The following is a 24,787-nucleotide window of genomic DNA, read 5'->3' as shown; positions in this document are numbered from 1 at the left end:
CAACCAATAAAAGAAAAGTGTTTTTAATACAAAAAACGTCAACCTTCAAATAATCATGTACAGTTATGCACTCAATACTTGGTCGGGAATCCTTTTGCAGAAATGACTGCTTCAATGTGGCGTGGCATGGAGGCAATCAGCCTGTGGCACTGCTGAGGTCTTATGGAGGCCCAGGATGCTTCGATAGCAGCCTTTAGCTCATCCAGAGTGTTGGGTCTTGAGTCTCTCAACGTTCTCTTCACAATATCCCACAGATTCTCTATGGGGTTCAGGTCAGGAGAGTTGGCAGGCCAATTGAGCACAGTGATACCATGGTCAGTAAACCATTTACCAGTGGTTTTGGCACTGTGAGCAGGTGCCAGGTCATGCTGAAAAATGAAATCTTCATCTCCATAAAGCTTTTCAGCAGATGGAAGCATGAAGTGCTCCAAAATCTCCTGATAGCTAGCTGCATTGACCCTGCCCTTGATAAAACACAGTGGACCAACACCAGCAGCTGACATGGCAACCCAGACCATCACTGACTGTGGGTACTTGACACTGGACTTCTGGCATTTTGGCATTTCCTTCTCCCCAGTCTTCCTCCAGACTCTGGCACCTTGATTTCCGAATAACATGCAGAATTTGCTTTCATCCAAAAAAAGTACTTTGGACCACTGAGCAACAGTCCAGTGCTGCTTCTCTGTAGCCCAGGTCAGGCGCTTCTGCCGCTGTTTCTGGTTCAAAAGTGGCTTGACCTGGGGAATGCGGCACCTGTAGCCCATTTCCTGCACACGCCTGTGCACGGTGGCTCTGGATGTTTCTACTCCAGACTCAGTCCACTGCTTCCGCAGGTCCCCCAAGGTCTGGAATCGGCCCTTCTCCACAATCTTCCTCAGGGTCCGGTCCGGTCACCTCTTCTTGTTGTGCAGCGTTTTCTGCCACACTTTTTCCTTCCCACAGACTTCCCACTGAGGTGCCTTGATACAGCACTCTGGGAACAGGCTATTCGTTCAGAAATGTCTTTCTGTGTCTTACCCTCTTGCTTGAGGGTGTCAATAGTGGCCTTCTGGACAGCAGTCAGGTCGGCAGTCTTACCCATGATTGGGGTTTTGAGTGATGAACCAGGCTGGGAGTTTTAAAGGCCTCAGGAATCTTTTGCAGGTGTTTAGAGTTAACTCATTGATTCAGATGATTAGGTTCATAGCTCGTTTAGAGACCCTTTTAATGATATGCTAATTTTGTGAGATAGGAATTTTGGGTTTTCATGAGCTGTATGCCAAAATCATCTGTATTAAGACAATAAAAGACCTGAAATATTTCAGTTAGTGTGCAATGAATCTAAAATATATGAATGTTAAATTTTCATCATGACATTATGGAAAATAATGAACTTTATCACAATATGCTAATATTTTGAGAAGGACCTGTAGCATTGTCCTGCATTAGGAACCCAGGGCCAACCGCACCAGCATATGGTCTCACAAGGGGTCAGAGGATCTCATTTTGGTACCCAATGGCAGTCAGGCTACCTCTGGTGAGCACATGGAGGGACATAAGTCCCTCCAAAGAAATGCCACCCCACATCATTACTGACCCACTGCCAAAGCGGTCATGCTGAAGGATGTTGCAGGCAGCAGATCGTTCTCCACGGTGTCTCCAGACTCTCACATCTGTCACATGTGCTCAGTGTGAACCTGCTTTCATCTGTGAAGAGCACAGGGCGCCAGTGGTGAATTTGCCAATCCTGGTGTTCTCTGGCAAATGCCAAGCGTCCTGCACGGTGTTGGGCTGTGAGCACAACCTCCATTTGTGGACGTCAGGCCCTCATACCATCCTCATTGAGTCGGTTTCTAACCGTTTGTGCAGACACATGCACATTTGTGGCCTGCTGGAGGTAATTTTGCAGGGCTCTGGTAGTGCTCATCCCGTTCCTCCTTGCATAAAGGCGGAGGTAGCGGTCCTGCTGCTGGGTTGTTGCCCTCCTACGGCCTCCTCCATGTCTCCTGGTGTACTGGCCTGTCTCCTGGTTGCGCCTCCAGGCTCTGGACACTACGCTGACAGACACAGCAAACCTTCTTGCCACAGCTCACATTGATGTGCCATCCTGGATGAGCTGCACTACCTGAGCCACTTGTGTGGGTTGTAGAGTCCGTCTCATGCTACCACGAGTGTGAAAGCACCACCAACATTCAAAAGTGACCAAAACATCAGCCAGAAAGCATAGATACTGAGAAGTGGTCTGTGGTCCCCACCTGCAGAACCACTCCTTTATTGAGTGTGTCTTGATAATCACCAAAGATTTCCCCCTGTTGTCTTTTCCATTTGAACAACAACATGTGAAGTTGATTGTCAATCAGTGTTCTTCCTAAGTGGACAGTTTGATTTCACAGAAGTTTGATTTACTTGGAGTTATATTGTGTTGTTTAAGTGTTCCCTTTATTTTTTTGAGCTGTGTATATTTCTTGAACAATTTTGGCCTAAAAACTGCTCTGAGAGGGTTGTTCTTTCAGCAAATGTCATGTTTTAGAGTCTGTATTCTCCAATTAACGATAATTTGATTACTAAATTAGTTGACGATTATTTCAATTATCGATTAATCATGATTAATCCGCATAATTGCTCTGGGGAATTGTTTCAGCTATACAGTCAGAGCTTAAGTTACATAACTGTTTTGTAGTTGAAAATTTTATTTTGTGCAATAAATTATTTAGAACCACTCAGTTTTCATTTATTGGAACTCACATTATAGGCCCATGTCTGTTTGTTGCAACAACATCATAAATTCTGCAATTCGCTGGATATGCTGTAGATGCCCCATTAGGGGCAAACCCTGACTCACAGTGATCCATTCTTGTCCCGTTAGTGTTTGGAGTTGATCCGAATATGTTGGTGTCCGTTTATCAAACTGCTTTTTGAAAATTTAACACAGGAATCAAGATGGAAAATTTCAGTCGTAAGATCTACAACATGATAGCATCCATTTCTTTAAGGGACGCACAATATATCGCCATCAGTTTCGGACCATGTCAGTCACATAAGTAAAAGTGAGCCGATAATAATGTGTTTTCGGGGGTGGAAGGGAGTTGGCCATGTGGGGTTTGTGTGGGATGTGACAGTAATGGTGATGCAGCGCAGGGTTGAGAGGCGTTTAACTGAAGCAGAGAAGCAACATCAGCGGTGTGGTCGTTTTTTTTAAACAATCTTGAAATAAATATTTAATATACAGTGGCTTGTAAAAGTATTCATACCCCGTGAACATTTCCACATATTCTCACATTACAACACAAACTTAAATATATTTTATTGAAATTTTATTTGAAAGACCTACACAAAGTGGTATACAATTGTAAAGTGGAATGAAAATTATACATAATTAAAACATTTTTTACAAATAAAAAAACTGAAAATTGCGGTGTGCAAAGGTTTTCAGCCCCCTTTACTCTAGTGCAACCAATTGCCTCCAGAAGTTGCCTGATGTTTGCTGACTAGATAGAGTCCATCTGTGTGTAATCTAATCTCAGTAAAATACAGCTGATCTGTGATGGCCTCAGAGGTTGGTTAAGAGAATACTGAGGACCAAACAGCATCATGAAATCCAAGGAACATCAGACAGGTCAGGGATAAAGTTGTGGAGAAGTTTAAAACAGGCTCAGGCTATAAAAAGATTTCCCAAGCTTTGAACATCTCACGGAGCTCTGTTCAATCCATCATCCGGAAATGGAAAGAGTATGGCCTAACTGTGAACCTACCAAGACAAGGACCTAAACTTACAGGCCGAACAAGGAGAGCACTGATCACAGATGCAGCCAAGAAGCCTATGGTGACTCTGGATGAACTGCAGAGATCCACAACTCAGGTGGAGGAATCTGTCCACGGGACAACTATTAGTCGTGTACTGTACAAATTTGGGTCTTTATGGAAGAGTGGCAAAAAGAAAGCCATTGTTAAAAGAAAACCATAAGAAGTCCTGTTTGCAATTTGTCAGAAGCCATGTTGTGGAAGAAGGTGCTTTGGTCAGACAAGACCAAAAATGCAAAACACTATGTGTGGCGGAGAACTGACACTGCACATCACTCTGAACACACCATGCCCACTGTCTAATATGGTGGTGGCAGCATCATGCTCTGGGGGTGCTTCTCTTCAGCAGGGACAGGAAAGGTGCTCAGAGTTGATGGAAGATGGATGGAGCCAAATACAGGGGAATCATGGAAGAAAACCTGTTGGAGTCTGCAAAAGACTTGAAACTAGGGCAGAGGTTCACCTTCCAGCAGGATAACCCTAAACATAAAGCCAGGGCTACAATAGAATGGTTTAAAACTAAACATATTCATGTGTTAGAATGGCCCAGTCAAAGTCCCAGTCGAGAATCTGTGGCAAGATCTGAAAACTGCTGTTCACAAAAGCTCTCCATGTAATCTGACTGAGCTTGAGCTGTTTTGCAAAGTAGAATGGGCAAAAACTTCAGTCAGTAGATGTGCAAAGCTGGTAGAGACACACACTAAAGGACTTGCTTCGACAAAGTATTGTCTCAGGGGGACTGAATACTTTTGCACAATGCCCTTTTCAGTTTTTTATTTGTAAAACAAAAATGAAATCCTGTATAATTTTCGTTCCACATCACAATTATATACCACTTTGTGTTGGGCTGTGACATAAAATTCCAATAAAATATATTTGTTTGTGGTTGCAATGTGACAATATGTTGAAAAGTTCAAAGGGCATGAATACTTTTTCAAGCCACTGTAGCTAAATATTAGTTATCGGCCATAACAACAATATTAATATCAGATATTGTTATCGGGCCAAATTTTTATATTGGTGCAATTTTTTGAATATGGGCAATATGACTTCCTGCATGGCAGCAGGGCACAAAAAAAGTATCAATCAGCTATATCCCAAAAAAGGTCTCCATTGCTCAACTACAGCAGTCAATGGTGAAGGCTTCCCCACACCCTGACAGGGTGTACACAGTAACAAAGCATGGTCATACACCACCAGTCTGCGGTCTGTTTTAATGCTTTTAATTACCGTAAGTGCTGAAGCTAGATCCCTTTTCTCAAATATCTGTACTGCCTTTTTTTTATTATTTAGAATTCAAATTTTTATAATTTTTTTCTCTTATAAAACAAAACAAACAAAAACAAACAAACAAACAAACATGTAAACACAAACTTATCTGGTCAGCACAGGGTAATTCACATTAATTCCAACATATTGTACATATTATAGTAAAGGACATAACATGTGAATACAATTTAGCTGCCGCGTATAGTCCATACCCATTGAAGGGTATCATCCCCTATCGTTCCAGATCATGTCCTATCAGGTTTTCTGTACTGCCTTTGATCAACTCCGTTCCCTTCATGCAAGAACCTCTAATGCTCACCGAATTTTTATCCCACTCACCTTTAATGGCCATGTTTTTCGTCAAATCTCTGAGGAAACCCACTCCCATAGATGAGGAACAACTAAATAAATATACTTCATTCAGATGCTTCAACCCTCCTGCTGCTGGCATTGAGCATTATAATTCTGTGACAAATGTCTTTGGGAGTCTGAAAATGTGATTGTCCAGACCTCCCTGCTGCAACCAAACCTCTCAATGTGAATTTCTCCATTAGAAGACAGTTTTTTTGAGGTGTAAATGACTAGCAGCAACCTCCTTACAAGTGAGGCCCTCCTGATGTAAAGTGATGAAGCCTAAAAACCGGAGCTAACCATTGCAAAAACAATAAAAGAGTCAAACAAGTCATGTGTAACCCAGATCGACCTTTGAGATACAAAAAGCTAATGAAATTGCGTGCTATGAAGTAAAGTTTGTCTGATCTCTTAAAACAGTATGAACTGTCATCAAAAACCTAAAGCCACTCAGTTTCCAAAACACAAAATGTGTGTACTAAAAAACTCCAGCTGTAGAAAATAAGTTCAACACTACTTTAGCATTGACCTTTAGTGCAGATGTGAGCCACTCAATTGATCAGAATTTCCTACAAAGGGCATTTTAACAGGTTAACTGCAAGTCCTACCTGCTGTCGGATCACTAGCAAGCGTGTTGTCCAAGGCACTTGTAACCGACTGGAACAAGTTCATCTTCTGTGTGGGACCTAACCATTGGAAGCCAAATAAAGCACATGTGTCAGTGTTCAACACATCTAGGTGCTCATCAGCTGTCAGAGCAAGACAAATTAGTAACAAACAGCAAAGTTTAGCCTGAAACAATGCAACTGACCTCCATTGTTAGAGTAACAGTACAAATAAGACTACATAAAGGTGGGAAATTCGAGAGAAACCGTACAAACCATCCGTCAGAGAAGTGGAAGAAACACCATGCTGATATATTTTGTTGTGTGATAAAGCCACTTTAAAAAGGCATACAATAACAAGTGTGTGTTTTGCGATCTTTTCGTTTTAATTTATGCTTTCAAAGCATTTTTGTGTGGCTTGCCTTTCATTACAAGTGCATGCTTGAAATCATAAAGGCCTAATCCAGTACTGCTTTAACTCATGTAAACATGCGCCTCAAAGCTTAGATCAGGTCGATTGTTCAGAAAGTCATCTCAGATCAGATCATTTCTTGCTGAGATCGTCCCTTCACCAAACAGCTGAATCAAACCAGCATGCAGTCTCAAAATGAACCAGTTAGTAGCTGAGATGAATGTGCTAAAAACTTTAGAAATGAACTGTTATATGACTGCAGCAGTTTTAGCTGTGAAATTACCCTCATATAAAGTAGCTCTTGTTTAACAAGGAGGACTTCAAAGGCGTAATACATATTTATGCCAAGTGTTGCTTCAACAAGTCTACAAGCAACTGATGAAAGTGTTCGTAAATTTTTGAAGGGATGTCTTCATTTTCAAACGGGGCAGTTCTGATGGCGCTAAAACAAGACCGACTGAATTACGGGCCATGGTTGTGCTAACATTTAGAACACCACATTTCCACTGTTTACATATCGAAGCTTTCAGTATAAAACTGTTCACATCTGACCCGTTTGGAATCACCGAACGAAGCTAACACTAACCAGTTAACAAGCAACTCACCATATTGCGTCGGAACGGGGTCGGGCTGGAAAGTAAAGTGAGCTGCATGTCTTCGTTGGGATTTTAAACGGGAGCTGCAACCCGCCGACAGTTTCGGTAAAGCGTTTCCAAAAGAACTTTGCTTCCAGATGCCAACACCGTAGATGGAAAGCGTTGAGTGGGCACCTCGAATAAAAAGCCGTGCAGCAGCCGCCATCACTGTTATTATCAGAGAGCTGGAGGGCAAGAGGAATCGAAGGACGAAGATCGTCTTATGAAAAACGGGGCCTTCACTTCGTGAGGTGAAATGGGAGTCATGTTGTCATGCCTATTTCGGTTAAACTACCATGGTCGTCAGTAAAATGAAAACGAATAGCCGGCTTCGGATCAAGAAAAAAGATGTTTTTAATCAAAAAAGTTAGGATCTCTTACACAGTTTTACAAGCAAAGACATTTCTAGAAAAGTGGAAGAGTGGGAACTCTTTTTCTTTCTTCGTGACGTCATAATATGAGAGCAGAGACAGGTGTGATTGGTCTAAAAAGGAGGTGGTGTCTGCGTTCAGACCCAAGCAAACCACAGATTGGAGGAAAATGACACATTCGTGCAAAAAAACTGGGATTTTTGAATATACATTGTAATCAGGCTATATTTATATTTTTTTATATATTTTTTTTATATTATTTATGTGTGTTGTCTTTGTTGATGCCACTGGGCAGGTTACACTCATTTTTGCTGTGAGATGCAGTGTTACTCAATCTTTATTGAATTAATTCTATTTTTGTCTTTTGCTTACAATTTTGGTAAAAAGAAAAAAACAACAATACTCTTCCTTTATAACCATTTAAAATACTAAAAATCCCAGTGCATCGTTTTTTGATCCACTGAAAATTCTGTGTTTCTGAATTTGATTTATTTCTGGACTTTGACTGAGCCATTCTAACTCAGAATACACTTTGTATCGACTTCGATTCAGAACAATAGTCGCTGCTGGCTGAGTAGGGTTTTGTACTGTGACACGTATCCAATAAGCCATGATAAGTTCCATTTGCGTTTTCTGTATTTATTTTAAAACGTATGACAATAAACTTTTGGTTCGTTCAATCAGAATTGTGAAATAACGGTAAACTTCTACCCCAGTATCAAGACTTTTGCAGCCTCTAACACATTTTCTTTCAGTATTTCTCTGTGTTTAGTACCATATGTGTCTCTTACATAGCTTGTATCTTACTGCCAACTATAATTCTTTTACCTTTCTTCTTGCCACTCTTCATCAAGGCCAGACTTGTGGAGTAGACAGCTTATGGTTGTCCTGTCATCAGATTTTCCCACCCTGGGCCTCCTTGTCTTGCCTGTCAGCTGAAGACCACACATCTTTTTCTTTCCACATTACAATTAAGCGTTACTTTGTGTTGGCCTGTCTAAGAAATTCATATTAAAATACATTTAAATTAGAGGTTCAATGGTGACAGTGTTATGAATATTTATAGCAGTAGCCTACTGCCTAATCAGCGAGGATCTTATTTGGTATAGAACAAAGATTGTTTTAACACTTTAGTCAACTTTATAAGGTTTAGAAGTGGAATCAGGGTTCCTGCACAAATTCATGAAAATATTTTAGACCACTCTTCACACAACTTTCAAGATTTACCTGTCCTCTATTCTTCTCCTTCTTTGACTTTCCCCTAAGGGGTCCCCACAGTGGATCATCTGACTCCAGTTCCCGGATATGAAAGCCTACATGTAGTAGTGGAAAAACCCAGGGAGCGATGGAAGAGCGTGGAGCTCTAGAGCTATATTGTGAATGATCAACTCCTAGGCTGCCAGCAGTCATTTAAGATGGCAGCTGCAAGATGCATCACCACATGCCACTGGAGACTGGCCCAGTCTGTCAGCATCATTTCAGATCTTCTTAGTGGTACATCACCCATTTCCACCTGCATTGGTGGACTGGTCATATTCTGAATGTTCCACCACATGCTTTCATGGCCCAAGATAGTAAGGCATCAGACATACATTGTAAAAACTGTGAATAGAGGTTACTTAATAAAATTATGGCAACAAAGTGACACTTAATATAATTAGGTAGATTTTAATCTGAAAAGATTCAGAGAAAAGTTCAGTAAAAATGACTTAAAATCAATTTCATAGAGATAACATTTTATAGTTTTTTAGGTAAAACTCTATATTTACAAATTTTCCAATTAAACTTTAGAAATAATGACTGAATAATAAAAGAAGATTTAATTACTATAACAAATTTTCTGAGTAAAATTAATCAATTTCACAAAGAAAACAATAAATGGTTTTACTGTGGAAAATAAAGCAGGTCAAATTTTAATATAACATTTTTCTGCTAGATTTTACTTGGGGACTCGGGGTTGGACTCTCATCAACCAGGCTGAAGTCAATGAGGTGGTTAAAAAGCTCCACGGTGGTGGGGCTTTGAGGGTGGATCAGATCAACCCTGATTGTCTCAAGTCTCTGGATGTTGTGGGGCTGTCATGGTTGACATGCCTCTTCAATATGGCGTGGCGGTTGGGGACAGTGCCTCTGGACTGGCAGACTGGGGTGGTGGTCCCCCTTCATAAGAAGGGTGACCGGAGGGTGTGTTCCAACTACAGGGGGATCACACTCCTCAGCCTCCCTGGTAAGGCCTACGCCAGGGTATTGGAGAGGAGAGTCTGGCCGATAGTCCAACTTCGCCTTCAGGAGGAGTAGTGTGGTTTTGGTCCCGGCCATGGAACACTGGACCAGCTCTACACCCTCTGCAGGGTACTCGAGGGTTCATGGGAGGTTGCTAAACCGGTCCACGTGTTTTGTGGACCTGAAGAAGGCAATCGACTGTGTCCCTCGTGGTGCCCTGTGGGGAGTGCTCCAGGGGTAAGGAGTTGGGGGCCCTTTATTAGGGGCCATCTGGTCTCTGTACAAGCGGAGCAGGAGTTTGGTCCACATGGCACTAAGTCGGACCTGTTCCCGGTGCATGATGGACTCTGGCAGGGCTGCCCTTTGTCACGGGTCCTGTTCATAACTTTTATGGACAGGATTTCTAGGCGCAGCCAAGGGCCAGAAGGGGTATGGTTTTGGGATCAGTGGATTTCGTCTCTTCTGTTTGCAGATGACGTGGTCCTGCTGGCCCCCTCTAGCCAAGACCTACAGCACGCACTGGGGCAGTTCGCAGCTGAGTGTGAAGCGGCTGGGATGAAGATCGGCTCCTCCAAGTACGAGGCCAGGGTTCTTGACCAGAAAAGGGTGGCTTGTCCTCTTCAGGTGGGATGGGAGTTCCTGCCTCAAGTGGAGGAGTTCAAGTATCTTGGAGTCTTGCTCACAAGTGAGGGGAGAATGGAGCGGGAGATTGACAGACGGATTGGTGCAGCTGCCGCAGTAATGGGGACGCTGTGCCTCTCCGTTGTGGTGAAGAGAGAGCTGAGCCAAAAAGCGAACCTCTCGATTTACTGGTCAGTCTACGTTCCTACCCCCACCTATGGCAATAAACCTTGGGTCATGACCAAAAGAATGAGATCCTGAATACAAGTGGCTGAAATGAGCTTCCTCCGTAGGGTGGCCCTCCCTTAGAGATAGGGTGAGAGCTCGGAGCAGAGCCACTGCTCTTCCACGTCGAGAGGAGCCAGTTGAGGTGGCTCGGGCATCTATACCAAATGCGTCCTGGACGCCTTACTCGGGAGATGTTCCAGGCACGTCCCACAAGGAGCAGGTCCAGGGACGGCCCAGGACATGCTGGAGGGATTATGTCTCTTGGCTGGCCTGGGAACACCTTGGGCTCCCCCTGGAGGAGCTGGAGGAGGTGTCTGGGGAGAGGGAGGTCTGAGTGTCTCTATTGAGTCTGCTGCCCCCGCGACCCGGTCCCAGATGAAGTGGAAGACGACGAGTATGAGATCTTATTAATGTATTCTAATGAGATGTTTTGTGTGTGTTGTGGATGGTGTCAGCCATGTATGTGTTGCATGCAGACACATTGTCACGTAGAACCAATAGAATCGAGCGCAGTGTTCTTTGATATCCAGTGCAAGGAAGACATTGAGTGTAAGTTTAAGATTGTTGTATGTCAAATACTTTGTAGGTTTCTTTTAATGATTTGTTCATTTTTTGTTTGTTTTTTTATGTGTAGCCAAGCCAACTGCCATATTTTTCCTGGATATTTCTTATTAATCTTCTTTTTTTTACTGTTGCCAAAACTAGTGGCTTTCTGTAGTCAAGTCAAGTCAAGTTTATTTATATAGCGCTTTTCAGCAACAAGGCACTCAAAGTGCTGTACATGAGGAAAAACATAACAATGATACAGAAAATCAAACACAGAAAAACAAGTCAAATGACATTAAAAATCCTTGGGAGTTTACTGATAAGAGCTGGTTCTAATCCAATCTTTGTAAGAGAGGTAGTTAGATTGTTAAGTCCTCTATGGTAAGGAATTCATCCTGTGCTAGAAGAAAGGTCCAAACTGGTATGAAATAGTTGTAATACAATCCTTCTAAGAAATCTAAAAATCGATGGTCATTGGTGTAAAAACAGCTTTAGTCCAAATTTTCAAATACTAATAATATTTGTTGTGAATTTCCAACTGCCTTAAGAGTTTTACAGGTATGTCTCAATTGCGAATCCAAATAGCCAAATTCCTGATACTTTCCGCAGATTTCAAGCATACAACTTCTCCAAGATTATATCCTTTAACCTCTGAGTCCAACCGCTGCCAGGCTGCGATTCTGTTCAAGAATCGTGTCCAGCTTGTGATTCTGCTCTGTTAACATTTCAGTCTGAGTGTTGATCGCTCTACAGACTCCATCCAACATGGCAGGCAGGTTTGGAATGCTTGGAACAGCTGCCCATGTTTTGCGAATCACTCGATAAGCCAGGTAACCACCAACTCCAACATGCAGAAATCCTGTTATCAAAAGTCCAAATATGTACACATCTATTACATCCTCCACCGACAACGTAGTTAGGCACACAATCTTCCACTGCTGCCAATAATCCATTGTGTATCCAGAGAAGAACATCCCGTCTGGACAAGAGAGTTCTCCTTTACCATGTCTTCCCATCGAAAAAATTTGATCAATTACGTTGAGAGACCAGCTGACCAAATCCATAATTTACAAGTTTGGAGGATATGCAAAGCGAGGCTCTGAAAAAAACACAGGCAAAAACAGAAGCAGGGATCAGCAGGGAGGGAGAGAAAATGCGTGTGTCATGTGCTAGAGACCCAAATGAAGACATTCGAAGTCAGATACAGGAACTAACCAAACTAAGACATGATTTCATCAGGTTAAATTATGAAACCAGAACCCAGAGGGGAAACAGTTTTTCAACACGGTCATATATTTATGTTCCCCGAGAATGACAGATTCAAGTTTTCACTGGAGAAGGGATTAGGGATGGAAGGTCTGTAGAAGAGTTTATTGAAGATGTTGAAAGTGTTGCAAGGTCAAGGGAGCAAACAGTTGAGGAACAGTGTGATTTCACACTCTCCCTGCTATGTGGTGCTGCCTTAGAGGAAGTGAATTTATGTATGAAGGATCGGCAAGCAGTGCGCAATGATCAGTTTTCTTTCCTAAGGAATGCATTTGGGGAAAGACGCAGTATATCTCAGCCTCTACAGAATTTTTACAATCGTAAGCAGGCAGATGGAGAAGATCTTCATGATTTATCTCATGCATTATCCCATATTTTGAGTTCCATAGTGAAACAGTCCAGATGTGGAATTTCAGAAGATAAAACTATTTTAAGAGATTAATTTGTTGAAGGTTTGAGATATGTAAACCTGGGACGTAATCTTAAGAAAATGGTAAGAGAAAAAACAGACTCCATCCAGAGGTGAGAAATGAAGCACTTCTGTGGGAGATGGAAGGTGAAATATCTCACCGTTCCAAGGTTGTAAAGCACTTTCAGGTTAAGTCTGAAACATTAGAAACCCAGACTTCTCATGTCCAGGCACCTCACAAAAACATTCATCATGTGGCATTAAATGATATTCGGCAACTGTCTCTCATCAAGGATAGCAGCTGGCAGAATTAGGGAAGACAATAGGTGCATTAACTACTGCTATAAATGAAATGCATAAACCTACGGAACTGAGTTTGCAGGCACCCAAGGCGAGGTTCAAGGCAGCCAAGTCCACATCTGATGGCCGGTCCATCTTTTTTAGGTGCAAAGGTTCAGTTTTTGACTTTGAAGTGAAGTATCGCCTCAGGTGTAACAACACAGCAGCAGATGTCCTGTCAAGGAAGGTTTTCTCAGGGGAGCCTGAAACACATCCAGATTCTGACTTTGTAACTTGTTGACAAAGGGGACTGCCCTGGAACCAGATTAAGTTGCTACAGGTCTCAAGTGTTGCAAAGTGAGGCAGATCCGTGCTGTGGGGTCAGAGTCAGGTGGGACACATGAACAAGGTAACACTCCTACTCTCCGAGGCAATTCTAGTGATGAGTTGATAAGTGTTTAGACCAGTGACCCTTTCCTTAAACAGTTTAAAACTTTTTGGTATAGGGGGAAAAAAACAAACTTTAGAGAAAGAACAGCTATGTCTTTGCAGGTGAAAAAACTGTTAAAACAGTGGAGGTTTATGCAATAGAGAGATGGTTTGCCATATAGGGTTGTGGTTTCTGAACCCTAACAGGACCAAGTATGGCAGTTACTACTTCCTGTTTCTCTCCAAAATCAAGTTCTTGAGTGTTCACAATAACATGGGACTCAAAGGAATAGAGCAAACTGTAAATTAGTTGAGAAAGAGGTGTTTTTGGCCAGGTCTTTATGAAGATGTGGAACACTGGATAAAAAACCGTGGGAGGTGTATTTTGTCTAAGATGCCTTAGCCAAAGGTTAATCCTCCAGTGCAGGCATTTCTGGCATCTCGACCACTAGAGGTCATTGCGGTTGATTTCACAGTTCTGGAGCCAGCATCAAATGGTCGTGAAAATGTCCTGGTGGTCACAGACGTTTTCACAAATGTTACACAAGGTTTTCCTACCAAAGACCAGAAAACAGTTACAGCAGCTAAAGATTTGTTAAAAGAGTGATTCATGAAATATGGGGTACTCAAAGATTGCATTCAGACCTAGGGATGAATTTTGAAAGGGAGGTTATATCCAAACTGTGCAAATTGTATGGAATTAAAAAGACAAGGACAAATGCTTACAGGCCACAGGGAAATGCTCAGTGCGAAAGGTATAACAGAACCCTTTATGATTTTCTCAGAACCCTCTCACCAGAAAGGAAAAGGCAATGGCCAGATTACCTGCCTCATTTGACTACACGGTACTCACCATATTTTTTGCTTTTTGGTGTAGACCCCCACCTTCCTGTAGACACACTCATAGGTTGTGATGATGTGTCAGACAACAGACAGGACTGGTTATCAGTGCACAAGGAAAGGCTCCGGCAAGCACATGAGCGAGCTAAAGCTAAAGCATTCTGAACAGAAAGCTGCTGAGAGGAGCTTGCTTCAAAATGAGTATGTATCTCAACATCAACAACATTTTCATCCTTGTTATCATCTCTGGTGTTAACATTAACATCATAGTACCCTCCCTGGAATTCAGAGGTTTGAGTCTGTTTTTCTAGAACTGTTTTGACTTTGAACTTTACCAGTCTGTGTTTTAGGACCTTGTCTTTGTCTGGGTAATATATCACATAAGCAGGGCTGTTTTTATCATAACCCACAAAAACACCTTGCTCACATCTGGGATCCAGTTTTCCTTTTTCTTGTTCGTAACCAAAGCAAGTTGAGCCAAACTTTTGCAGTTTTGATATGTTAGGTTGTCTACTTGTGAACAGCTCATGCGGAGTCTTCTTTGTGTTCCTGCTATAGCACCTGTTTCTCACATAAGCTGCAGTCTGTACTGCATAGTTCAATAGATTAACAGGTATGTTACTTTCTATCACCAAATACCTACTCAAGTCAAAAAGAGTTCACCCTCACTTGGCTATGCCATTCTGGTGAGGTGAGTAAGGTGCTGAAGTTTCATGTCTATTCTTGGTTAACAGTGTTTGAAAATCTCGGTTTGTAAATTCAGTGCCGTTGTCTGAACAAATGCATCTGATCTCACCATAAGGCACTGAATCAGCTATGAACCTTTCTGTAGCTTGGATCACATCACTCTTGTTTTTAGGACAGTACAAAGAAATTGTGCCCGAGTAGTCATCTGTAAAAGACTGAACATATTTGTGTCCTTCTAGACTTGTATTTTTAATTGGACCATTTAAGTCAGTATGTACCAGCTCTAAGGGTTTCTCTGCCTTTCTGGCTGGTTCCCTATTCCTATTCTGTATGAACTTTCCTTGTGTACACACCTCACATAGCTTTTCTGACTGTATCACACCTCCTTTTATCTCTATGCCTTTTACTACATTTTGAAGCTTTCGTACATCTTCGTAGTTGCAGTGACCCAATATTTCATGCTAAGTTTGCGTGTCATGACACACTTTACACTGATCGTCGGGAAACTCAACAGTTGGTAAATAATAAAGATTTCCACTTTCGTGAATGTCAAACCTGTTTAAATCTTTGGTGGTCATATCGCTGTCCTCAGTTTTAAACGTGAAATGGTCTTGGTCTTCTTGTTGTTTTTCTGCTACTTGTCTAACTCCAACTTGATTCCCCTTTTTCTTACACAGCGATTCCTTGTGTGTGTTACTTCTGCAATAATTACAACACACCTTCTGTATGTCATATTGAGTTTAAAGGATTTGGCCCACATGCAGAAAGCAATTCAGGAGATGGTATTGTTCGGTAAAGCGTTTATTTACAACTGGGTGAATAATGCAGGGAACTGGAACCAGGATGCAAACTGTAGAAATAAACAAGAAGGTAAGCAGGGATAACTCTGGGGCAAACTCATGAAAATAATCAATCTGTCTTACAAAGAATGGTGGAGGGATCCGCCAGAGGGGGAGTGGAGAAACCAAGTGGTTGTTTGCCAGTGAGACTGAAGTTGGTGGATATGGTAAGACAGGAAAGTTTGTAATCCACAAGGTGCGATGGAGGGAGGAGGGTGGACAGGGTTTGCAGATGGAGGTCCAAAGTATGCAAGAATTAGGAGGCTGCCAGCTGGCATGATCCAACGAAGTCATGAGAGACTTGGGTCTTTGTTCATGGAACTGGATTGCTTCCTTCCAGAAGACCGTTTATCCAGGCAGGATTCAATGCAAGGCAAAATCAGGTTCAGGAAACCACTAAGGGCAACACTCTGGCAGTGAGTTGCTGGCAGCCTCCTCCTTAAATAGTCCTCTGCAGAATATTCAGGGGAATAGCGAACACCTGTCACCTCTCCTCCAGATTCCACGCCATCTAGGGAGTGAGCACAGTAAAAGCACCAACAGACACACAAAGCACAGATCCTGACACTGTAGACATTTTCTTGATATGTGTCCTTTCGTTCCATATTGGTAAAATGTCCTGCTGGTGTCTTCATTTTTCTTATTGCTTGTATGCTGTTTAGTGTAAGTTCTATTTTGCCTTGTACATGTTTTCATGACATTGTCAGTAGATTCAGCTGTTTTCATTCTTTCAGTTTCTTCATAAACTCTTAGCTTTCTCTTAAAGTCTGCAAATGTAATATCATCCCTGTCTTGTGTTATGTGGACAGCAAGCAATTTGAAGGATTCTGGTAGTTCATTTAACACCATAGCAACTATCAGTCCATCACTCATGCTCTCGCCTGCGCTTCTTAAAGCTGTAATGAGGTTCTCAGCTCTTATAATATAGTCTGTAACACTCTCTGTGCTTGCCACGTGTAGCTTCGTCAGTGATGTATACAGATTTATTATTATGGGCTTGCTTTTCCCACAATAATGTTCTCTTAGAATTTTCAGAGCATTCCTACCGTTATCTCTGGCTTCATGTTTTATTAACGACAGGCTTTTATCACCCAGCACTTTCACCTACTCTGCAAAACAGTCCACATATTTTCGTCTGTCTTCAGCCAGCTGTCCGTCATTCCTCAGTGACGGGTTTGTGCAGAATAGTTTCTTTTAGCTTCAGTGTGAGCAGATAGGCGAGAAATCTTGTCTCCCATAAGTCATATTTCTCTTCACATCCATTGAATAAAAGCGGGGATACAGAGATATTCGTTCCTCTGTTCACCATTTTGTCTGAAGCACTAGCCTGCTATACTTATTTCATTGCTAAACTAGCTTATTGGCTTCGATGCGCTAATTTCCCACGCATAAGTTTATCGTGTTGCTTCTTCGCGTTAAACTGGTTCTGAGTAACTGATACTCACTTATTTCCATCTCACCTGGGCCCACAACCTATTAAGGATTGGAGATTTTCAGCTCTCCACGTGTGGATAATAAACGGATCACTCGGACTCTCTTTAGGCAATTGTCGCCATATTTTATTGTTGAACTTCCCGGCTCTGTTCTCCGGTGAACTGAAAACAAGTTAGAACAGCAGCATATGCAAAGGAAATGGAAATACACCTGTTACCAAAATAAAAATGTAAGAACAGGAAACATGTTAAACAGGACACGTAACACAAGAAAGACATTGAGTGTAGGATTAAGATTGTTGTATGTCAAAATACTTTGTGGGTTTGTTCTAATGATTTGTTCATTTTTTTTATGAGTAGACAAGCCCACTGCCTTATTTTTCCTGGATATTTCTTATTGATCTTCTTTTTTTTTTATTGTTGCCAAAACTAGTGGTTTTCTGTATATTTCTGGCCAAGTAACAACAGAGAAGTGCCCAATATTCTAGCTAGCATTTCATCTTGCTGTCATTATTCTTGTAATACAATTTCTGCTTAGACCCCCAGTTGCTGTGTCCTGTGAGGCTACTGTCCAGGTAGGAAAACTTCACTGGCCGTCCGTTAACTCTTACATTACTCATCACCTCTCATCAACTCTTTTATTTGGCACCCCAAAGGACAATCCTCAGTCAGAGATCAGTTGTACGTTTCCACAAGTTTATTAAAACCAATCTGAATTCAGAGAGGGAGACATCACACTTACACTGCTACCTGGAAACGTCTGTGTGCTGTCTGACTGGGGCTGCTCTCCACTCCATCATATACCCCAAGTTGCTGTCCAGCACCTTTTTTTCAGTTACATACACAATCACTATCTGTGGATGTCTCCCCAGCAACAGTATCAAAGAAACAGAGATACATTTCATTATTTAATCAAAGAATTGTTTCCCACACGTCTTCAGGAAGCTTCAGGGTGGAATAGTTATCAGAAGTTCCTACCAGCACAAAGAGGAGTAGCATGCCTCCCCACATACACTGCTCCTCACGATACGGACAGAAAACACCTGCAAGCCTTAACCTTGAATAATGGACACTCATTGTGTTATAATACTAGGGGCTACTGTTAAGGTTTTTTTCTAACTATCAAAAGCATAACTAAAACTCCTAATTAAAATCAATCTATAAACAGCAAAGGCTGTAGGTCCAAATTCCAATGTAATCCAATAGAGCTGTTTGGGGGCTGACAAAGATGAACCATATTCAGTTTGGAATAAATCGGACCATGCATGTGTAATCTAGAGCCAAACGTATGGCCGTGGCGGGACATCAGAATTCGCTGCGTCGCCACAGCCACACCCCCCTGGCAGAGCCAGTAAATACTGGCGACTGTCTTAGACCATCATGTTATTTGTTAATTGGGACAGTTTCACATTGATTAGGTGAAGGACACCAAATATGCACCATCAAAAGGGAAACATGGCACTTCCTGTTCTGAGGGGGCGGGACTTTGATGATGTCAGCATCTGATCAGTGAATATTGTTCAGGGTCAGAGGCAAATCAATCTCAGTAGGTTTCAGATGTCTATGACTTTCCTTGTAGGAGCTATATGAATTTCGTGTTTTATGGTGAGAAGTCATATTTTGAGGGGTGGCCACGCCCACATGCTTTCATGTATCAAAAAGCCTTTGATATCTTTTGATCCCCAATGCCATAAGAGTATACTGAGTGATTTTCAAGTCTTTAAGTCAAAAGCTTTAGGAGGAGTTTGCTCAGATATGCGGACTAGAAAGAGCAAATCCAGGGTCAAAATGGCAACTTCAATCCAAAATGGCCGACTTCCTGTTGGGTTTGGACCAATGCTCCATGAGACTTTTCTGTAGGTCTTGAGAAGTTACATATGTGTACCAAATTTCACAATCCTCGGTCAAAGCATGGCTCGGGGCTGATTTTTTAAAATTTTCTAGGGGGCGCTGTGGACGAATTAGGCCACGCCCATCAAATATGTCATCAGATCTCTGTTGGGGACTGGACTAGGATCAATCGTGTTGAATTTGGTGCAGATCAGATCCCTGTTCTCAGGGAGCGTGGCTTTGATGATGTCAGCATATGACAACATAGGATCGTCGGGAACCCGAAGGTCCTCCTTCATGCTGACTTTGGTGTGATTTGGCGTTTCTTTGGGAAAGTTATTGCAATTTTTTTACTTTGGGCGCGAACGCCATTTTCGTGCCCCGGCGACGCCCCCTAAACATGGCCGAAAACTCATGATTTTTATAACTTTTAATCCTCCATGCCTTAAATGCATATTGACCAAATATGAAGCCGATAGCTCAAAATCCCTAGGAGGAGTTCGTTAAAGTTCAAGGTGAGTAAAAGTGAAAAACGGCCAAAAATTGGCCTTTGACCCAAAATGGGCAACTTCCCGTGCGTTTTAGGGCATACCCCCAAAATACTTTTTTTCTTGGTTTGAGGAGCTCTACCTGTGAGCCAAATTTCAAATCTCTACGACTTACGGTTCGGCCTATCTCACTTTAGGGGGCACTGTAGAGCCGTTTGAATACGCCCACTGACAACGACATTAAGGAACAAGAATTTTACGCGGGGGACAATTTTGGGTAAAATCGTGTTTTCGTGCATGGCAAAGTCCCCAAATTGCCCCCAAAAATGCAACGGAAAAAAGAAAGAAAGAAAGAAGAAATCCTACGATTACAATAGACCCTTGCAGGGTTCTTGCTCGGAAGTACAGCGCTGTGTTTTCTTTTTTGAGAAGCTTAACTGAAGTTTGAAGCTCTGAAATGGCTATCTTTTTAACCTCAATGGCGACAGTATTAGCTTCGATACATTTTTCAATGCTTTTCAAAATTACAGTCTGATTATCCATCTTTGTGTTAAGTTCTCCTATCGCACGAAGAATGGCATTAGCTGTGTCCTCCTTACATTCAGGCTCCTGTAGCTTCATTTTCTTCTTGCCTTTGTTCTTAATAGGTGTGTGATCCCAGTTCACTTTGTGTTCTTTACAAGAAGGATCAGACGTGACCCCAACCAACTCAATTTCTTCAATAATATCTTCATCGCAAGCCTCTTGAAGAGCCAGCTGATTGTAATCGTGGTCTGACATGCTAGCCTCAGTAGATAAACTCCCAGATGGCAATAAGAACAAAAAGGCTGAAAAAGTTTTAAAAAGTTATTAAACTAAGAACAAAAAGCCTAAGACGCTTTAAAACGGGGCTAAAGCACACACATTGGATTTAATAGGCTAAACATTAACTGCATGCGAGAGCCTGCAAAAACAACACCTCTCACTTTGCCATCTTGGGACCTCCCCTACTATGTCTGTGTACGGAAGCATTTTCCCGAAAGAAACACCACTTCCGGTAGGACCTTAAAACATCTTCCTGTGTTTTTAAAGTGCTGTAAAAACAAAAGAATTTGTGTAAAACAAATTTGATGACTTGATTTATCAATATTTAAGCCTCATCTTCCGAGATATTTAGAGAAATAAAAACGTAACCGTGTTTTAACCAGTTTTACGGCTGGAGAAAAGTGAAAGAGGCTTAACCATCCCGGTACCGGGATGCTCGGGGGTATGTATCTGGGGCCTCATGTACTAAGCGTACATATGCAAAAAAAAATCTTGCAGCACAATGTTATAGGTACAACTTGGCATGTCTTAAATGAACGTTGCGTGAAAGTGTGCTTAAATCCACGCAAACTTTTGACCTGCCGTGAAAATGTGCGGAAACCTTTTCAGTCGACAATAATTAACTACGGAAAACTACAACTCACCTTAATACACTGAAATATGACTCCATTCAGTTTTATTTAATTCATAGAGCATCAGACGTTGTTTTTTCATGAGTTTGAGCTTTTATGGTTTAAACCAGAGTGCTGAAACTGAATCACATTCCTCGTCATACAATGACATATCACATCCCAGAAAATTATGGGAACAACCTCAGTCGGCCGTAAACTGTGAAACTTCCTCTGCTTTGGTCATCTGTTGATGGAAATGTTCATCGATCTGTGCGCCGAGGAGCTTAAAATGCATGTGAATCATCTAAGGGGTACTTTCATTCTCTGAAAAAGAAACCCCAGTAGGTGAGGATTCCTAAGGTGGACAAGCTGTAGACAATCACATGTCCATAAATAGCTGCGTAAAGTTGCGCGTTATTGTGGAACGATGGGAGCTTTGGCTCGGAGGGAGCGTTTTTTTAGAGATCCTATTAATCTGCTGGCACATGATGATGCATGGCTTATCAGCCGATTTAGATTGCCCAGGGCAATTATTTTGGAGCTCTGCATGTAGCTGGCCTCAGTGTTACAGAGGGAAACCAGGAGGAATCGTATGTCTCCAGTACCAGTTTCACTTCTCACTATGCTGCGGTCCTTTCAACTGAAGCTTTCAAAGGGAGCTGACTGACAGGTCAGGTATTTAATGGTCATCCCTGAGCTGGGCCATGCCAGCCATACGGCTTCATCCATATGTTGCTCTGATGTATAAAGTTCTCCTAAACTGTGGCCCTCATTTGCAGCGAGGAGACAATTTCTGAATGTAATCTGTTGGGACTTGCGAAATGGAGGACCCCAGAATGCAGATGAGCAGGCAGCATGACGGTAAGTGAAGAAATGATTTAATAAACAATAAACTCACTCAAAAGAAGAGGCAGGAACCAAAACAATAAACGGGCAGGCAAGACAGGCAAAAACAGACATGGGCAGGCTGGCAAGACAGGCTTGGCATAAACAACAGGACACAGGTGACATGATCTGAAAATGTTTTTGCGATGAATAACTGAACAGGTGTGTATATATGGAGTGTTAACCAGGTGGAGCAAGGAGACAGATTAGCTTGGAGCAGGTGAATCGAATAAAGGTAATTGACAGACAGAACAAAACGTGGCTGGAGCAAAAACAGACTCTTGAACACAAACTAATAGAAACTAGAACAACATGAAACTAAAGCATAACCAGATTCAAAAGCCAAACTTGACAAAACATGAACTAGAAGACAAAAACTAAAGCATGACCAGGAAAATAATAAACAGAAGCATGATTCAAATACTGTGAGAAACATATAAAAAAAAACATGTGAACTTCATGTTTTAGATGGTCCGACGCTTTTTGTTCCTACACATCATTGTAGCAACACCTCGTTGCTAAAAGGCTCCTGAGGAGCTGACAGTTTAACGTAGGACTAGGCAGGGGCCAGTAGCCTGTACCAGCCTGCTGTTTGTCTCGAAGTCCTTCCAGAAGCTCCCATTCTGATAGAAGCAATTTTCTTTGTGACAGCAGACAGCAAAGAAAAGGTGGAGGGCGGCCACTTTGTTTAAAGATTTACTAGAGTGTAAAAAAGTATTTCTGGGCAAATTTGGCTCTTTTGAATATTTGGCTCTCCAGGTAAAGAGCCCAGTCCGAACCATGTTCTTGAATATTTACAGGCCTCCTAAGTCCAAAACAAACTTTTTCAGTGATTTTAGTGAGCTTTTATCTGAGATATGTGTTTATTATGACTGTTTAATTATTGTGGGAGACTTCAACATTCACATGGACAATCCTGAAGACAGAAGTGCCATAGATCTATGTGACACTCTTAGAACTCTTGGTTTGACTCAACATGTTAAACAGCAAACGCACAAACAGGGACATATTTTGGACTTGATTATCACTAAGGGTCTAAACATTTCCAAGGTGTCTATAACTGATGTTGCTCTATCTGACCACTTTTCTGTTATTTTTGAAAGCGTCATCTGCAATGACTCAGTTTGCCAAAGAGACATGATAAGAAAACGCATCTTTAAGGACAGTGCTGCTGAAACCTTTAACCAGATTTACTCTTCTACCTCCACTTTGCCCTGTAACACTGTAGATGAGCTGGTAGAAAACTTTCATTCTAAAATCTCGGACATCATTGATTCAGTTGCTCCAATTAAAGTGAAAGTCGTTTCTGGGAGGAAAATGTCTCCGTGGAGAAGTGCTCCACCAGTCATAAGTGAAAAAAAGGAGTGTCGAAAAGCTGAACGCAGGTGGCGAAAGACTGGACTCCAGGTTCACTTTAATATCTACAAAGAGAGACTATACAGATATAACCTACAACTGAAAAATGCAAGGGAATCCTTCTCTTCTGAGATCATCAGCAAAAACATTAATAATGCTCGTACATTATTTGCCACAGTCGACAGGTTAACAAACCCTCCTGTAACTGTAGCATCTGAACTCCACTCTACCAGGGCCTGCAATGAATTTGCTAAATTCTTTACTGAAAAAACCCAAAAGATCAGAGTGGCAGTCAGCACATCCACATCAACTCCAGTACCAATGTTGTCTCCAACTAGAACTGACTTTGACAGAATTTCCCAATTTCACCAAATAAACTGCAAAATCTTAGAAGAAATCGTACACCAGCTAAGCTCTTCTTCCTGCTGTCTCGATCTTTTACCCACAGCTTTCCTTAAGAAAGCTTTGCCTGTAATAACATTTGATTTAACTCAAATAATAAACACATCCCTTTTGTCAGGTGTTTTCCCCCAGGCCCTGAAAACAGCAATTATCAAACCTCTATTGAAAAAGAGCAACTTGGACAAGCTGCTACTATAGAACTACAGGCCTATATCAAACCTCCCCTTCATCAGTAAGATTATTGAAAAAGCTGTGTTTCAGCAGTTAAACAACTTCCTAACAACGACCAACCGCTTCAATGTCTTCCAGTCAGACTTCCTGCTCACCACAGTACAGAGACTGCTCTTGTCAAGGTGTTCAATGACATCTGTATAAATGCAGACTGTGGAAGAACCACAGTGCTGGTATTATTGGACCTTAGTGCAGCATTCGACACTGTTGATCACTCCATTTTATTAGAGCGCCTGGAAAACTGGGTCAGCCTTTCTGGAACAGCACTCAACTGGTTTAAATCCTACTTGAAGGACAGGGACTTTTTTGTGTCAGTAGATAACTTTACATCAGAGACCACAAAAATCACATGTGGCGTTCCCCAAGGGTCCATCTTAGGGCCCCTCCTATTCAATATCTACATGCTCCCCCTAACTCAGATTTTAATAAACAATAACATAAGTTATCATAACTATGCAGACGACACACAGCTATACGTTACCATGTCACCAGGTGACTATGAACCCATTCAAGCGCTGGGTAAATGCTTAGAAGAAATCAATGCATGGATGGGGCTAAATTTTCTTCAGCTGAATCAAAACAAAACTGAAGTAATAATCTTTGGACCAAAGGAAGAGCGTTTTAAAGTTAGCACACAGCTTCATTTAATACAGCTAGAAACCACCAGTCAGGCCCGAAACCTGGGTGTAGTGATGGACTCAGACCTGAACCTTCAGAGGCACATATAGGTAGTAACTAGGTCGGCCTTCTATCACCTAAAGAACATCTCCAGGATTAAAGGACTAATGTCTCAACAGGACCTTGAAAAACTAATTCATGCGTTCATATTTAGTAGAATTGATTACTGCAATGGTGTCTTCACAGGTCTGCCTAAAAGTGGATCAGACAGCTGCAGTTGATCCAGAACGCTGCTGCCCGCGTCCTCACTAGAACTAAGAAAGTGGAGCACATCACCCTG

The 24,787-nt window shown here is 41.9% G+C and overlaps 1 protein-coding gene and 1 long non-coding RNA gene across 3 annotated transcripts in view; both read right to left on the bottom strand.

Annotated features, from left to right (window-relative positions):
• Nucleotides 1-7,428, bottom strand: part of bckdhb (branched chain keto acid dehydrogenase E1 subunit beta) — an 81,660-nt gene extending 74,232 nt beyond the window's left edge. Inside the window, exons 1-2 of one of the 2 annotated variants that reach the window (XM_047362116.1) lie at nt 7,023-7,428; nt 6,009-6,086 (exon numbers count right to left, since the gene is read on the bottom strand). In XM_047362116.1, the coding sequence (XP_047218072.1) occupies nt 6,009-6,086; nt 7,023-7,218 (274 nt within the window). In that variant the 5' untranslated portion in view covers nt 7,219-7,428. The remainder of the gene's footprint in view (nt 1-6,008; nt 6,087-7,022) is intronic. The other variant, XM_047362115.1, reaches the window with a different exon arrangement.
• Nucleotides 7,429-15,735: 8,307 nt separating this feature from the next.
• On the bottom strand, nt 15,736-16,137 carry LOC124865465. Its single transcript, XR_007037606.1, has 2 exons — nt 15,874-16,137; nt 15,736-15,800 (listed from the first exon to the last, which is right to left on the bottom strand). It is a non-coding gene; the product is annotated as an uncharacterized LOC124865465 (long non-coding RNA).
• Nucleotides 16,138-24,787: the final 8,650 nt, after the last annotated feature.

Source organism: Girardinichthys multiradiatus, chromosome 3 (genome assembly GCF_021462225.1).
Source record: "Girardinichthys multiradiatus isolate DD_20200921_A chromosome 3, DD_fGirMul_XY1, whole genome shotgun sequence".
In the NCBI taxonomy this organism is placed as follows: Eukaryota; Metazoa; Chordata; class Actinopteri; order Cyprinodontiformes; family Goodeidae; genus Girardinichthys; species Girardinichthys multiradiatus.
The sequence above is the reverse complement of the archived record's forward strand: the minus strand, read 5'-3'. Positions and strand labels throughout refer to the sequence as shown.